General features: G+C 40.7%; 1 protein-coding gene across 1 annotated transcript; it reads left to right on the top strand.

The window, feature by feature from the left end:
- Positions 1–1,283: 1,283 nt before the first annotated feature.
- On the top strand, positions 1,284–17,086 carry etfdh (electron transfer flavoprotein dehydrogenase). The gene is made up of 13 exons (XM_072662918.1): positions 1,284–1,491; positions 4,721–4,867; positions 5,801–6,030; positions 7,250–7,331; positions 7,671–7,789; positions 9,255–9,332; positions 9,746–9,892; positions 10,914–11,054; positions 12,076–12,219; positions 13,430–13,598; positions 14,489–14,671; positions 15,074–15,295; positions 16,441–17,086. The coding sequence occupies exons 1-13, from the start codon at positions 1,461–1,463 to the stop codon at positions 16,602–16,604; spliced, it is 1,857 nt and encodes a 618-aa protein (XP_072519019.1). The 5' UTR covers positions 1,284–1,460; the 3' UTR covers positions 16,605–17,086.
- Positions 17,087–17,092: the final 6 nt, after the last annotated feature.

Below are 17,092 nucleotides of genomic sequence, written 5' to 3'. Positions count from 1 at the left end.
TTTGTGGAACACAATGAACAAACAGTCCGCTGGAACATTATTTGTAGAGTGATTAAATGGTTTAACCTGTAATTAGAGAAATATGAGGTAGAAATTAAAACAAATGAAATAATCCAAAAACAATTATTGGATTATTTGAAATCAAACATGCCTGCCGCTTGCTGAACTCCTCCTCATCCACCTCCTCCGCCTGCTCGGTTTTGTTGCCGTTGCAGAGTTGTGGGGTCTACTATGTCCCGGGCCTGGATTAAGGGACTGCAGTGCTAATATAGAAAGACAATTTAGTTATTTTAGTTAATAATATAATGTAGAAATTGTAATGCCATGTATCCACACTGTAATTCAGTAATCGAGTAAACAAAATATGTCACTACTTTTAGATCAACAAAATATTATTCTTTTCCATCAAAATGTATTATAAATATCTATAGCTATTTTTAGAAATCTGTCACTGCAGATATTTTTAATTAATATTATAAATTAGGAGATATCTTGAATTAGCAACTCGCAAACAATTAGTAGTAAAAATCTGGAATAACAGTTTGTACGATATTGTAGACACATTTTTGGAGTTTTTACTAGTTTGTTTACTAGTAATTACTAATATTTAGTCAAAACTAATGTGTAGATTGCTGAAATTACATTTTTTACATTTTACTAGTCATAATTACATGGTAGATATCCAGAATTACAATGTCTAGTAAAATAGTATTTAAATAAAAATTTTAATATTATAATATTATAAATATTTAGCTGAATTTATTTACTACTACTCTTCATGTGATCATCTCAGTGATCATCTCAGTGGTGATCTCAGTGATCATCAGTGGTGATCTCAGTGATCATCTCAGTGGTGATCTCAGTGATCATCTCAGTGGTGATCTCAGTGGTGATCTCAGTGATCATCTCAGTGGTGATCTCAGTGATCATCTCAGTGGTGATCTCAGTGATCATCAGTGGTGATCTCAGTGATCATCTCAGTGGTGATCATCAGTGGTGATCTCAGTGATCATCTCAGTGGTGATCTCAGTGATCATCAGTGGTGATCATCAGTGGTGATCTCAGTGATCATCTCAGTGGTGATCTCAGTGGTGATCTCAGTGATCATCAGTGGTGATCATCAGTGGTGATCTCAGTGATCATCTCAGTGGTGATCTCAGTGGTGATCTCAGGCTCCAGGCTGCATGAATAGGAGCCTGCGCTTCCCCTGTGAGCCTGCTCGCCAGATGGTGGCAGTAGCTCGTCCTGCAGCTCTTCGGTCTGCCCCTAATGTCCTTACAGAAGAAGGGTTATTTTGGTCACACGGGGTGATATAACCTACCTGTTTCTGCTGCTCTTTCGCTCCTGAAAGAGCCCCAAAACCAGCGAGAGCAGCGGCCACCTCTGAGCCGCAGGGTCCAGACCGAGCAGAGGAGAGCAGCTCGTTAGCTCCGTGCTAACCAGCCCCCGTCCCCCCCGAGATGTTTCCCTCCAGCAGATACTCCCTGCACGGTACGGGCATGACATTCACTCAGCTACCGCTTTAATCAGCGGGTTTACAGCGGGTTTACAGCGGGTTTACGGGGAGTGTGTGCTTTCTGAGTGTGTTTCTCCTTCAGCAGAAGTTTAGAGGAGGGGAGCGGAGGGGAGCGGAGAGGCGCTGCAGGCAGAAGTAGGGCAAAGTTCATCCAGCCTCTGAAACGAGCTGTTCAGCTGAATTTGCTTAATTTTTTACCTTTAATTAATAAACAAATTAATAAATAAGTCGTATAACTAAAATAACGTGTTTGTTTTATAATAAAATGAAGTAATATTCTTGTTATTCGCCAGCTGTTTGAGAACTCTCCGGTCCACCTTAAAAGTTGCAGCAGTTACTGCCTGGCGCCTCTGCAGCATTTAAGGTGGACCGGGAGAAAATAATTAAAATATATATAAATAAATATATTAATAAATTATTATCTAGATATATATAGGTAGCCTAATTTTAAGTATTGAAAAGTGTATTTAAATATATCTACTGTTATTTTTGTAGAAAATATTACGTTATTCTGAATGGTAAAAAGTTCAATTAAAGTAAAGTAAAAACAACTATTTTATTTATATACTACTAATTATGAGTAGTAAAAAAGTACAATTATAGATCTCCAATAGTTATATACCACTAATTATGACTAGTTCTGAAAAGAATACATTTGTACAGTTTAAATATTGTAATTAAAATGGTAAGCCAATTCCAGATATATACTAAGTTTGAGTTTCAGTTATATATTACTAATTATGATCCTTAAAAAGTCAAATAAAAGATATCTACAGTTAGTTCTAATATTGTAATTGAAGTTGTAATTCCAGATATTCAAATTTTGAGTAGTAAAATGTCCAATTAAGAATATCTCCAGTTTTAATATTGTGATTAAAATTGTAATTTCAGATATACAAGTTCTGGTTTTGATATATACTACTAATTATGAAAAGTTATAAAAAGAATACATTTTAACTTGTTTTTTACTAGTTAAACATTTTGCTCAAAAATAATGTGCAGATATTTAAAATTACATTTTTTACTTTTAAGTACTGGTTGTATTTATCTTTCAACTGAACTTTTTACTAGTCATAAGTACAGGATGGATATCCAGAATTACAGTGTAAAAATACTAAAAAATAACTAGAAATTCTTAATTGTAAATACTTAAAGAAATATTGAGTAGTAAAAAGTCAAATAAAGATATCTCCAGGTTTAATATTGTAATTGAAATTGTAATTCCAGATATATACATCAAGGTGCGTTTGAGTTCCAGTTATTTACTAATAACTTTAAAAAGTCAAATGAAAGATGGCTACAATTAGTTCTAATATTGTGTTTGAAATGAATATTTCCAGATATATACATAATGTGAGTAATAAAAAGTCTAGTTTTGTGTCTAGATGTCTAGTTAATTTTTTAAGTACAAACTAGTTGTATACTACTTGTTATGAGTTCTAAAAAGTCAAATTAAAGACATCTACAGTTTTAATATTGTAATTGAAATTGTACACTGTAATTCTGTCTAGTAAAAATTATAATTACATTTACATTTAAGGCATTTAGCAGACGCTCTTATCCAGAGTGGCTCTGTTACTCAAGAATAATCTCAGCTAGTTTAAATAGAGTAAAAATTCAAAGATCCTCTAATCTTGGACTCTACTAAACACAAGTCAGTAAGGAGACCATAGTACTCCACCCTTTTACCCAAGTCCTCTCAGAAGAGGAGGGTCTTCAGTCTGGGTTTGAAGATGGCGAGCGTTGGACTCTGCTGTTCGGACACCCAGGGGAAGTTAAACACATCTAGATATTAAACATATTTACTTTTACAGTCAAGAAAAAGTATAGGATGGAAAGTGGAGGTCCAATAAGAAGCCAGCTTTTCTTGTTTCAGATAGCAACTATTGACACCCAGGTCTGATCAGTAAAGTATTGAGCCTGTTTGCCAGAGCTGCTGATAGCCAAAGGAACGCTTTCTTCACCTTATTCAGTTCAGGAGTGCTCATTTTCATGCCTGAACATCCAGTGGAACTGTGTAATATATATTACTGTATAACATACTACATAATAGGCCTTTCCTAGCTCCAAAAGTGAGGATGGACGTGTGGGTCCACATGCAGACCCCTGGGGTCTAAGGGGTTAAAAGGAGAATGTGAGGATACTAGAGTCACATCACGAGGAAGCCACCTCCCAGTGATGCACAGGAAGCACCGAAATGGAGCCCTCAGGGAAAACGCAAGATTGCCTGACCAAGAGCAACATGGAGACCAGCCAGGAAGGACAACTGCTGCAAAGTCTCCTGAGGACAGTTGGAGGTTTTGGCTCAGTCGGGGCGGTACAGCAAGCTCTGGTGGTGAGACCTGTGCTCACAAAACGCCGGCGTTTGTGCTGGGAGGCTGTTCCCTGATTAATGAGAGCAAGGCGTCCGGGTACTTTGCCCTTGCGTAATGCCCCGCCCCCTTTTTGGGCTCTAATTTGACTGGTAAATACAAATTTCCGATATTTTGAGAATTTACAGAACTCAAGCCACACATCTGTCCTTTTGCCGTTGTCACTTTTGCTTCGGGACAGGGGAAATCGTGAACTGGGGTATTGGCGAGCAAACAGCCACCCAGCAGCTTGACGACATGACGACACTGTGATTTCCAGTTTTGGCGGCAGGGTGTGCTTTCCCTCCAAAAGGGGGCGTGGTTTTAGGACAACAGGGAAGTGACACGTGGTTTCTGGGGATCTGACATTTTGTAGTGGTATCCGAAAACTTTTTTTTTTAACATGCCCACAAGAGGCGAGGGGACGTTGGCGTCCCTGCTAGGCTGTGAAAGCCAGTAGAGAGGACACTAGCCTACCAGCCACTGATCGAGAGCCACCACAGGGACTCAAACTAGAGACTCCTGTTTAGGCATCTCCCTTCCGGTTCATGGCAGGTCTGTGCCTTGGTGATTCTTGGGTGGTTTCTGACCATATGAACCAATTTAGGCCCCATGTGTGCATCCTGAGGACGTGTGTATAGGGGTGATTTAGTGTAGTGGGAGGCTGTATTTAGTGCAATGCTGTCTTAACCCTCTGTCTGTTCGGAAAAGGAGGTCAGTGACGGCAAAGGTAAACAGTTTATCACCTAACCTTAGGCCAGATATGGCATCAGTCGTGTTGTCTCTTTTGGATATTGGATTTCGTGCCTGGCTAATACTCGTCTGTCTAACCCCTGCCTGTTTCTGTTCACAGCACATCGATGCATACGTGCCCTGAAAGCAGTTCAGACTGAGCACGTGGCTCCACAAGTTTACTCAAGGCGCTGTTTCTCTGCCCCCGTGCCACGCATCACGTCCCATTATACGATCTACCCCCGGGATAAGGATCCGCGATGGGAAGGTTAGTAGTGACGGTCCTGTTGTTAAAGGAACACTCCAGTGTTGCTCAACCTAATCTTAAACTGCCGTATCTCTAGCAGGTGGCTGACTCCCGTGTAATAATTATGGCACATTGCCCTGAACACACACAGTTGTGTCAGATTAGGAGGAAAAACGCTGCAGTGTTTCTTTAAGGCTCATCAATACGTCTGGATCTGCTGCGCTTTCGCTGTAGGAACAGATTAGCCAATAATAAAAGTCCACAGTCAGTCCAAAAGTTTGTGGACACCCCCTTTTAATCAATACATTCAGCTACTTTAAGTTGCACTCATTGTTTCTCACTCATTGTTTCTCTCTTGCCTAGTCCCTGTAGAGAGAAAATGCCAATAGAATAGGACTCCTTGAGCTTTGTTCTCTGGAATGATGGATGGTGCTCCATCTAATATTTATGGGATGAATTGGGGAGATGAAGATGAGGTGAAGTGGTGATCATCCAACATACTGAGCTAACTAATGCTCTTATCGCTAAATGCAATCAAATCCTCACAGCAATGCTTCAAAAGCCTTCTTCCCTGGACAGTAGAGACAGTTACTCCAATAACAGCAGGATCAACTTTTTTGAATATCCTCGATTTCTTAAGAAACAATGAATGAGCAGGTGTCCCAATACTTTTGCCCCCTATAGTGATTCTTCCACTGTGGTAGAGAACAGATCAGTACTGGTGGAGCCACCCTCAACCACGTCTTAAGCCTCCCTATATCTGTAAGCTGAAAAAAAACAAAACAAAAAACAAAACAATGAATGGGCAGATGTCCCAATACTTTTGTCCATGTAGTGCATTTCCCCTTTAACTAGCAGAGACCTCAATATTCAACATGAGTGCACAAGTGTTCTCCACTCAGACGAAGTAGAAAAAGACACATTTCTTGATCTTTGGTGTTTCCATATCCGTAGGTGTGGATATGGAGCGCTTTGCTGATGAGGCGGATGTCGTCATCGTGGGCGGAGGCCCTGCCGGCCTATCGGCGGCCATTCGACTGAAGCAGCTGGCCAATCAGCATGAGAAGGAGCTGCGAGTGTGTGTGGTGGAGAAGGCGTCTCAAATCGGAGCTCACACACTGTCCGGAGCCTGTCTGGAGCCCAGTGCTCTTAATGAGCTCATTCCAGACTGGAAAGAGAGAGGGGTACACACACACCACACACACACTCACACTCACACTTAAACAGCCTGCTAGACACCAGTACAATCACATTATCATGCTGAGCACATGGCAGTCCTCTTTCGCTAACAGGGCGTAGGGCATTTCTGTAATTTAAGTAATGAAGGTTCATTTCTTTTACAGAGCCGTTAGTGTGTGTTTAATTGTCTGGCTGTGTAGCCTCATTTGCATCATTATATAGTCATTCAAAGTGATGCTGAATTCCCTCCTGCAGTGCTTTCGAGAAGCCAAGTTCCAAGTATGAATGTAATTTTGCAATTTTTAATTAAGATTCAGTATAGCTGGTGTCATTTTATCACTTGGTAAACACATAGTTTATTGTATTGGATACTGACCTGGAAAATTGCCTTCATTAATGTCCTGGATGCAGTAACTACATTGTAAAAGGACAAATGTGGACCTGCTGGCAGTGTAGAAAGGGTCTATATGAAATCCTTGATGATCTGTCCTTTGCACAGTCATAAGAGTGGGAAGTGTGGTGCTGCTGTGAGATTTTCTATGACTGTATCCTTTTTATCCGATTTGGTCAGTAATCTGATCAGCGAGTTTACATGTAAATAATCAGATAATTACTCTTAAAAAAAAAATAATAAAAAGGATTTACACTCTGAAAAATAAGAGCAAATCCTGGATGCAAATGACAACAAAGGATGGCCACTAAGGACTATCTAAAGGCAAGGAAACGGAAGCTCTAGGTTTATTAATAATAATAATAATAATTATTATTTTAAAATTCTTATTTATATTGTGTGTACATAGTGTAAATTATTTATCTACATTTTTTTTTGTAACTGAGTGTCTTGCTATCCCTTTCTGCTGTGACACTGAGAATTTCCCCACTGTGGGACTAATAAAGGATTATCTTATCTTATCATATCTTATCTTATTAACCAAGTCAGGTTTCATTGGATTTAGTCCAAAGTGTTAATTAAGGGGTGGTCAGTGCTTAAGGACATTTCCATGATTCCCAGTAAGGATCACAACATTTTGACACCGGAACAAATACAGTAAACCATGTTCACTTTTCTACTAAATTTGATGCCATAAAATGGCAAATTATGCTGCTGATCAACATGTGGTTGATCAGTATTGGTAATATCCTCAGTATAATCCCACAAGCATATCATTAATTATGATAAAAATGAATCCCCCACTCATATGGAGTCTCTGATTGTGTTCCCAGGCGCCGCTGAACACGCAAGTCACAGAAGACAGATTCGCCATTTTGACAGAAAAATACAGGATCCCTGTTCCAATCCTTCCAGGTACAGTAGCCCCCACTTGCATACCCCCCCCATCCATAGAGTTATGCAACTGTGCATAGAGGCACTTGCACAACTTCTGAGACATACGCATGGACACGGTCATCCTTACTGAAGGAGCGCATGCTCACCCACACACAGCGAATAGCTATCTTCTGAGTCTCCTCAGCTGGAGATTTCTGAAGCAGTGTGTGTTAATGGCAGAAGAGTGTGTGTAAGTGTGTGTTTGAATGGTTGTGTAACCTCTATTAGTCGTTCTGTGGGTGGTGGACAGCAGTGGACCTCTTCAGTGGCCTCATTCTGCCTCATCCTCATGCATATGACTACTTCTGCTGTCCTCAGGTCTCCCCATGAACAACCATGGAAACTACATTGTGCGGTTGGGCCACTTCGTGCGATGGCTGGGGGAGCAGGCGGAGGAGCTGGGGGTGGAGCTTTATCCCGGTTACGCAGCGTCAGAGGTCAGGATATAAGGACACTTTAACTGACCAGTTCTTAATCTCCACCCAAACAGCCCTCTAAACCTAAATCTGGACTGATGGAAGATGCAATATATGTCCAAATGTTTGCAGACACCTGCACCTTGCTTTTGAAATCAAGGGTAATAATGGGGAGTTTAGACTGCAGAAACAGCCTCTGCCATTACACAAAGGGCTTGCGCTAGATTTTGGAACATTGCTGTGAGGATTTGATGCCATTTAGGTACTGATATTGGATGATTTAGGTATAGATCAAAAATGACTCTCCGACTTATCCCGGATGTATTGGCTGGAGCTCCAGCACTCTAGAGGAGGCAGTCTCGCTGCTCAACAGCTAGCCCAGCGTGGGCCTTTATAACCCCTCTATCTGCCGGATGCTGTGGTGTGCATGGTGACTTAAAAAAAATACAATTAATAAAACAGATATTCTGGTGCTGTAATCCAGTAGTTTCCAACCCTGGTCCTGCGGGACCCCCTCCCTTGCTCATGTTGTGGATTTCCTGCTTGAACATGCCACTTCAACTCAGGAAGGGCTTGTTAATTAGCCGATTTGCTGGATCAGGTGTGTTGGGAGCAGGGTAAACACTGAAATGTGCAGTCCTCCAGGATCAGGGTTGGAAACCACTGCAGTAACTCTACGTCACCTTTTGCTCCACTGCAGGTCAATAAGCACATCAAACCATCAAAGATCTAACAAACATTCTAAGTGTTGGATATTGATATAATTCCAATATACTTGTAAATTCTTAAAGATCTGCTCTGACAGTTCTTTCGAGTTTTACCTTGTCTTAAACTCGCTCACATATCCCGGTCAAGCTGCTGGCCATCGGCAGCCGAGGCTTCGAGAGAGCTCCATTGGTCTTGCTCTCTCCTGGGTGGGTAGATGGCGCTCTCACCCCACAACGCCTTGTTGCAGTGTTGGCTATCACTGGTGCATCGGAGCCAGGTATACGGCGCTTCCCTACAGGTGCGTTGGTTGAAGCTGATGTTGCGTTGACAGCAGATCAAAAAATGAGCAGCTTGATGAGCAGCGATGGGGAGGGGAGATGTAACGTATGGGTTGGGTAATTGGCAGTCCAAATTGGGGAGAAAATTGGGGGCAAATCAGATTAAAAAAAAAATATATATATATAGAAATATTTGTGTATGCTGCCTTATGTGGCCTGGAAATCACACGTCTGATCATATAGACCAAAAGGGTCTCCTGTTAAATCAAGGATTAACTGTATGGAAATGTACGCAGATACAAGAGCTGTACGTTTCCTCTGTGTTTCCAGCTTCTACTTGAACCTCAGATCAAATGCCTCAGATTTAGTTGAATTGCCTTTTAAGGGGTGTTGACTGGATGCTTCATCATCCAATTCTTCATAATTGTACAAGCCTGTTTAGTCAGTGTTGCTTGAAGGACATTCCTCACAGGACGTCTTTTTAATCCTCTGTTTTCCAGGTGTTATTCCATGAGGATGGAAGTGTGAAAGGAATAGCAACCAATGATGTGGGGATTGCCAAAGATGGGTCACCTAAGGTTTGGGGCTCTCTATTTGTTTTATTTATTTTCAGATGTGGTAAATGTTCTCAGAAGTAACTCACTCACAGCTCTGAGTGGCTCAGCAGACCAAGACGATGATGCTATGTCCCGAGGGTCATGAGTTCAAATCTCTGGTCGTGCTGCTTCGCTATGAGCAGCCGGAGCCAGAGAGAGCACAATAGGCCATGCTCTCTCCAAGTGGGTAGATGGCGCTCTCTCTCTGCCAGTGTCACACTTTTCACATGTACCGGATAAGGCTTGTCCTCACCCTTCTAGAGCATTGCCGGTGGTAGGGGGAGCCCTAGTGAATGGGTGGGTTAATTGGCTCAGTTAAATTAAGACAATCACCAGGTTTCCAGAGAGCGGGCCAATGCCGAACGTTGAATTTGGGCTGTATTTGCTTCCTGCAGGACGTGTTTGAGCGAGGCATGGAGCTCCACGCCAAAATCACTGTGTTTGGGGAGGGCTGTCATGGACATCTGGCCAAGCAGCTCTACAAACACTTCAACCTGAGGGAGGGCTGTGAGCCGCAGACCTACGCCATCGGCCTTAAAGAGGTACAGCCCACGTCTAATCACACAAGTTTCAAACCCTAAATCAGTACATCTGACAGGAATGTATTTATTTCCCCATTAGACAAAACGTATAAACTCATAACTTACTGATCTGCTTTGGGGAAGGAGTTTTTGAATTTGGATACTTGGTGAAATGTATGACCAGTACTGAAAAGGACAGTTTAGGCTGTATATTGTAGATGTAGATGAGTGAAAGGTCTTGATGAGTCGATCTGAGTGTAGCAATTCAACTATATATATTTTTTTAAATTGGGTAATAAATTGTGTATTTATTTATTTGTTTGTTTATTTTCGATGATTTTAGCCCAAAGGTTTAGTTTATTGTTTATTTTTATGCCACTAATTGCATATTAAGTGTCTTGAATTATTCTGCATTCTTACAAAAATGTTGTATCGAATCATTGAATCTTGAATCTTCTGATGAGTTGTTGAGAAAGCAGAGATGTAAACCCTTCATACATACAAACTCCTCACTGTTTTGAATAATAATTAATTTGCCATTCATGTGAATTGTTAATTTTTGTGGGTTTTATATTTTTAGCACATGGTATTTTCATGCCAGCACAAATAACATTACCAAACTGTGACAATATCCAGGATTCCTGAGTAGTTTTCAGTTTGTCATATTTGGATTTTATCCTTCAACAGTTTTCAGTAGTGGGTAAAAAAAAAAAAATTAATTGTGAATGATCAAATTGATCAATGTTGGCAAACAAGACAATCAGCTAATTTTTAGTTGTCATTTTTCCACTTTTTGACACGTAAATCTGTGAATCAGCTGTTCTTTACGTTGTGTCAAAATGTCATGATGAATGGACCAATAGAAATGCTCCAGATTTATTATTATTATTATTATTATTATTATTATTATTATTATTACATTGACCTTCACAGAAAGCTTCTCCTGTAAAGCTGTTCTCCTGTTTAGGAGAAGGTTTTGGTGCGATTGCAACGATACACGATTATCCTTGCGTAATAACCCTCCCCGTGCCTCTCCTCGCAGCTGTGGGTGATCGATGAGAAAAAGTGGCGCCCAGGCCGGGTGGAGCACTCTGTTGGCTGGCCCCTGAGCCGCAACACATACGGCGGCTCCTTCCTCTACCACCTGAACGAAGGAGAGCCGATGGTGGCTCTGGGTTTAGTGGTGAGTCTGCCGCCTCTCGATTGAGCTCAGTATCAAACAGTGAGGCTAATAGAGTTGAAGGATTTCAGAGGCCTTGCGAGTTCACACAGTCTCTTTGAACTTCTGATCTCGGCACTGGATGGATTGTCTTCTCCATGCTGCTTTGATCTGAATGGGGGGGATTTCTCTTTATTGCCTTTCGTTTGTCATTTGCATTGTTGAAGCGTAAGTAGAAATGTTATGAAAGGCTCTGAACTTGTGTGTGTTTGCCCAGAGGTCGGGTATCTTGACATTTAGGTTAATTATTCTCCTGAAATGTTGAGGAACATAAAGAGGGAAAGTGTTTAAAAAAAAAACAGTTAAAAGCTTTTCATTAGCGATCACTTTGGAAAGTAAATATTCTCTTTCCTGTTTAATGAAAGGCAGAGTGTTAAACGCAAATGCTCAGCATTGGTTACACATTTAATAGAAGATCAGAGCACTGGTGCTTTGTGACTGTTTGAACAGAGAAACTAGCGATTTCTATAAAAATCATATTAATTTTAATGACTTATTTAGACCTTCAAGAAGAGACCATCTAGTTTACAATTTCACCAACTAATTGTGTTGGTTGTGTGTGTTTTTATATATATATATATATATATATATATATATATATATATGTGTGTATGTATGTATGTATGTGTGTATCTCTCATATCTACATAATTAAATTAATATACAAATAGTAAATAGAAACATGTATTTAATGATCCTACCTGGCTTTAAATCTTACAACAATCCCAGGTGTTTGAATCTGGTCATTCTGCTTTAACCCTTAGAAGTCTAGCCCTATTATGGTTATTTCCATTACAGTTAATTACAGTTAATTTACTAATTTTGTATTTTTAATATATGATTGGCCAAAGGCCATAGTGTGTAATTAGGAGTAGAAAATTAATTAATTAATCATCATGTGTCAGATTTCAGTGTATATATTCCATGGGGGACCTACAAGGTTCATATATTTGTGTGTGTGTGTGTTCGTTCATTCGTTCCCATAGGTGGGCCTGGACTACACTAACCCATACCTCAGCCCATTCCGGGAGTTTCAGCGCTGGAAGCACCACCCCTCTGTGGCGCCCACTCTGGAGGGTGGCAACAGGATAGCGTATGGAGCCAGAGCTCTTAACGAGGGAGGCTTCCAGGTACTGTATTCTGCATTGTTCTGTATGTTACTCTTAATCATACCTCTGGCTCTGCACACCAAAACCACCATGATTCATAATTCCACCCATTAAATGAAAGTAATTTCATTTGCAGTAGACTGAATAGGCTGTTTGTCCTCCTTCCCATCTCTTCAGTTCCTATATGTGGACCAAATAGGCTGTTAATTAAGTGGACTGTTGGGAGACAATGCTCACGCTTTAAACCTTATTATTAAAAACAAACAAAAAACCACACTTTAAAGTGCCAGTTAATGCAATATTTTAATAAATACAACAATAGTACTATTACTACTACTAATAATAATAATAATAAATAATCTACAAACATTTTCAGACATCTTTACACACATACCCCTTGTAGTATTTTGTTAAAACAAGTGATTTATCATACAGTATTCACTATTAATATGCCTGAAGCCCCTCCTCCCAATCTAACGTCCTATAAATTCCATCTCTACAAGTCTATGCAACCCTCCATCTGCCACCCTGTCATCTGCCTTTTAACCTGGTTCTCTATCATTCCCAGCTCCTCTAATCAGCAGGGGGACCGGCTTCCTACCACAAAGCAGAAGCCACCTGAACGCCAGCCCAAAACTGAGTTCCCCCCCCTTCCCTTACAGGCTTCTCCCAAATCATCATAAGCTAAATGAATGGTCTGAGCTAAAATTAATGACAGTTTAGCAGTTCCAGGCCTCCCTAGAGCGCCCCTAGTGGTTGACAGTTTGTTTGTGCTGCATCGGTAACTCCGCCTCCATTGATAATTAAATAGAAGTGATTTCCCTACTATCACGTAGAGTAGATCTTTTCACACTGCACACTCCTCTGTGTACTTCTAATGTTGGTGCTGAGGGTGGAGCTACTATTTCATAAATAGGGGTGTACAAATGCATCAGTGCATCATGATGCATCCGTCTGAATGAACCTGCATTGATTTGATTTGTTGTATTGTAGTGATATTCAGAGACGTATGAATATCCCCATATTTTAAAGGGGAATAATAATAATTAATAATAATTAATAATTCTGGCATTTTTTCATATGTATGATGGTCTGTAATGTCCACCTAATGTAATTGTCCCTCCACTCAGATCAGGGTGAAATATGAGATTTCATTATTGACTGTACTCTAATTGAATCATTATGAGTTCAGAGACAGAAACCTTCATGAAGGCATTGTCTCTCTCTGCAGTCCGTGCCTAAGCTGACGTTTCCTGGCGGTGCTCTTATCGGCTGCAGTCCAGGCTTCATGAATGTGCCCAAGATCAAAGGCACCCACACGGCCATGAAAAGCGGCATGCTGGCAGCCGAGGCCATCTTCAGCAAACTGACTAACGAAAACCTACAGTCCGAGACGGCAGGTAACACCACACGACTCGCAATCGCTGCTCAGGCAGGGCTAGCATTATTCGAGAATGGTGGGATTTGATTGGCTGATTGATATAGGGTGAAGTATCTGTGTAATTTACCCGAATTACAGTACACAGTTATTACTGTCCGATTATAACAACTAAACAAAACACTGAATTTAACTGTAGTTTTTAATAATCTGACCTTAATAATTAAACTATTAATATGCGGATTATTACAAATTACACACTGAATTATTAATTCAATGTGAATCTGCAATTATTATTATCATTATCATTAGACAGAACTTTTTTGCTATTGTTTGTTACAGTCGTCGCTCATCTTCATCTCTTATAGTGAGACGGCTATATATATATATATATATATATATATATATATATATATATATATATACACTGAAGTTACAGCACAGCCAATCAGAATAGAGAACACATACATTCATTCATATTCATATATATTGTGTGTGTGTGTGTGTGTGTGTGTGTGTATATGTATGTATGTATGTATGTATGTGTGTATATATATATATATATATATATATATATATATATATATATATATATATATATATATAATAAATAAATAAATAAATATATATATAATGAATGAGTGTATGTATGTGTTCGCTGCTGCAGGCCACACTGCTGCATATTTGTAAACGTGTCCAAATCATTACAGGCTGTTTCTTCAGGTTTGTTCCCATATATGGACCCAGATATTTAACACTCTTTAACTCACTGCTCTGTGCTGAAAGCAGGGAAAGCACTGAAATGTAAAGTGGGCCTCCAGGATCAGGGTTCGGGCACACTCTGTGTACCGTACAGTAAAGAAGAAGAATGCTAAGGAGGCTGGATAGAAGGATGTGGTGTTTCTCTGACAGGTATCTACATTCCTGAGTACGAGGAAAGCCTGAAGAACTCATGGGTGTGGAAAGAGCTGCGTTCTGTGAGGAACATCCGACCATCATTCCATAACTACTTTGGTCTGTACGGAGGGATGCTGTACACTGGAATCTTTTACTGGATCCTTCGGGGCAAAGAGCCATGGACCCTTAAACACGCTGGTGAGGAAACAAGACTCTGCCCTGTTTGTCCTCACTAATCTTACAATCAGGCAACAAGCAGCTACTACAGAATTTGTGCCTTCCAGGACAATCAGCACGTCTAAGCTCTTTATCGCCTAATCCCATGGTCTCTTTTTAATGAGACAAAAGACAGGATTTGCATGAAAAATTATAACTGATATTCTTCTAATTGGACAGGATTTTTTTTTTTTTCCATTAACAGGAACTTGCTGGATTTATTTTTGGTGGCACTGGTGGACAGTTTGGATTTTTCAATAAATAAATAAACAAAATGTTGTTAATTAAATATTAGTCAATAAAAATGGCCGATGATGTAAATTGCCATTAATGATGGGTATTTTGCTTTTATTTATTTATTTATTTATAAAAATTACTTTCCAGGTTTGGACAGTGCCCAGCTGAAGCCAGCTAAAGAGTGCACGCCCATCGAGTACCCAAAGCCTGACGGCAAGATCAGCTTTGACCTGCTGTCATCGGTAGCTTTGAGTGGGACCAATCACGAGCACGATCAGCCCCCTCACCTCACGCTAAAGAACGACAGCGTCCCAGTAGCTCAAAACCTCGCCATCTACGACGGCCCAGAGCAGAGATTCTGTCCTGCAGGTACGCAGATCAACAACAACTCTGAGCTGCTCAGTCAGATCCAGCACCTTCAGAACCCATTTGTTCATGCTTGAAGTTCTTATTTCAGCCTCATTTCCAGCTGCTGCAGCTTTAGCATATGATCAGTTGCCCATTGGCTTCTGTTATAAGTGTTACCAGCTTTTCAGTGAGGTTCCAAGTGCAGGGATGTGCTTCTTAAGCCACACCTGCTTACAATGCACTTGGATTATACCAACAAAAGCTTTAAAAAAAAAAAAATCTGACCACAAGAACTAGGAGACCATCTTCTGACAAAATAAACCATGTATCTGGACACAATCAGCCTCCTTACATCTGGCATTAAGATGCGTTTCATATCCGGGTAGTATCTGGATGCACACTTTTCCCTTAATCCATCTCCAGTGTGATCAGGTGAGATCAGATTTTACTTTTCTGCATCAGCACGTCTGCTTTTCTTCTTGTAACCAGTGGTTCCTCATCAAGGTGCTCCGTCTGTCAGATCAAGACACTTTAGAAGGAGGGTGGTGACTCTCATTCCTGTAACAGATCCATCAGAAAATCTGAAGGAATGCACTATGTCCAAATGTTTGTGGACACCCCTTCTAATAAATGCAGTCAGCTACTTTCAGTTGCACCCATTGATGACAGGGTTGTGGGTTCGATACCCGGGCTCGGCAGGCTGCCACTGTTGGGCCCTTAGTCACTGGAGGGTATTATCAATAGAACAGGACTCTCTGGAGCAGATAAACATGCTAGTATTTATTTATTTTTTTTAAATAGTAAACTATATTTTTAAATAGTTCTGGCCACACATACAGCCTCAGTATCGTTAAAAGGGCAGGAGCCTCACTATGTTTGGAAAATGCACATTATGGGGTCGATAACCAGCATGGGCCGAGCTGAGGAAGTAAGATGCAGGCAGGGTAGAAAGCCTTTTTCAGCCTCAGAGATCACCAGTGGGAGTGTCATCATTTAGGTTGCTGCCTTTGAGGAAAAAAGAAATCTCACTATCATTAATTGAGGTGGAGTATAACTGAATTTAACCTCTAGGGGGCGCACTAGCCAAGTCCTACATGAAGTGTATGTGAAAATATTTGTATGCTTACACTTTAATGGGTTGTTGTTGTTTACCTCCCCTTTTTCAGGTGTGTACGAGTTCGTTCCTCTGGAATCAGGTGAAGGTATGAGGCTACAGATCAATGCACAGAACTGTGTGCACTGCAAGACATGTGACATCAAAGACCCCAGCCAGAACATCAACTGGGTCGTCCCTGAGGGCAGCGGAGGACCAGCCTACAATGGCATGTGAAACATTTGGGGTGTTTTCTTTTTGTTCCTCCTCTTTCCAGGTTCTTTTGAGGTTGTATTCATCATATAGACTCGTCCCGTGGCAGCATACGCCTTCAGGGTCTATCTTTCACCAAGCTGCAAGATGGATTTCAGTACGTTCTTTATTATGTGCCTACAGACCATTCCCATGTCCACAAACATGGGCGTTAAGAGGAGCGTAATGGTCTTGGCGCAGGTGGCGCCGTGTATTTATATTGGATGAATTGTTGAAGGCTTGAAAGGCTGCTGGGATATCGTAGTTTTAATGTAGAAGATGGACACGCGTGACCAAGCGAGCTCCTGAGGCCTGCTCAGGAAAACAGCAGTGGTTTGGTTTGGTGGGTGATGCCATGGTGCTGGTGGTCTAGAAGCTGACAACAGTCGTTCACTTGGGGCTGTATATAATGTCAAATTCTCACAGTCAGAAACTGTAAGTGGTGGAATAAATCCATTTGGCCAAAAGCTCTG

The sequence above is a fragment of the Salminus brasiliensis genome, chromosome 19 (assembly GCF_030463535.1).
Source record: "Salminus brasiliensis chromosome 19, fSalBra1.hap2, whole genome shotgun sequence".
Lineage (NCBI taxonomy): Eukaryota > Metazoa > Chordata > Actinopteri > Characiformes > Bryconidae > Salminus > Salminus brasiliensis.
This window is presented reverse-complemented; position numbering and strand designations above follow the sequence as displayed.

Coding starts and splice junctions, on each gene's coding strand:
- etfdh (XM_072662918.1), top strand. CDS start 1,461: ATGTTTCCCTCCAGCAGATACTCCCTGCACG. Junction 1,492..4,720: donor CAGCAGATACTCCCTGCACG/GTACGGGCATGA, acceptor TTCTGTTCACAG/CACATCGATGCATACGTGCC. Junction 4,868..5,800: donor TAAGGATCCGCGATGGGAAG/GTTAGTAGTGAC, acceptor CCATATCCGTAG/GTGTGGATATGGAGCGCTTT.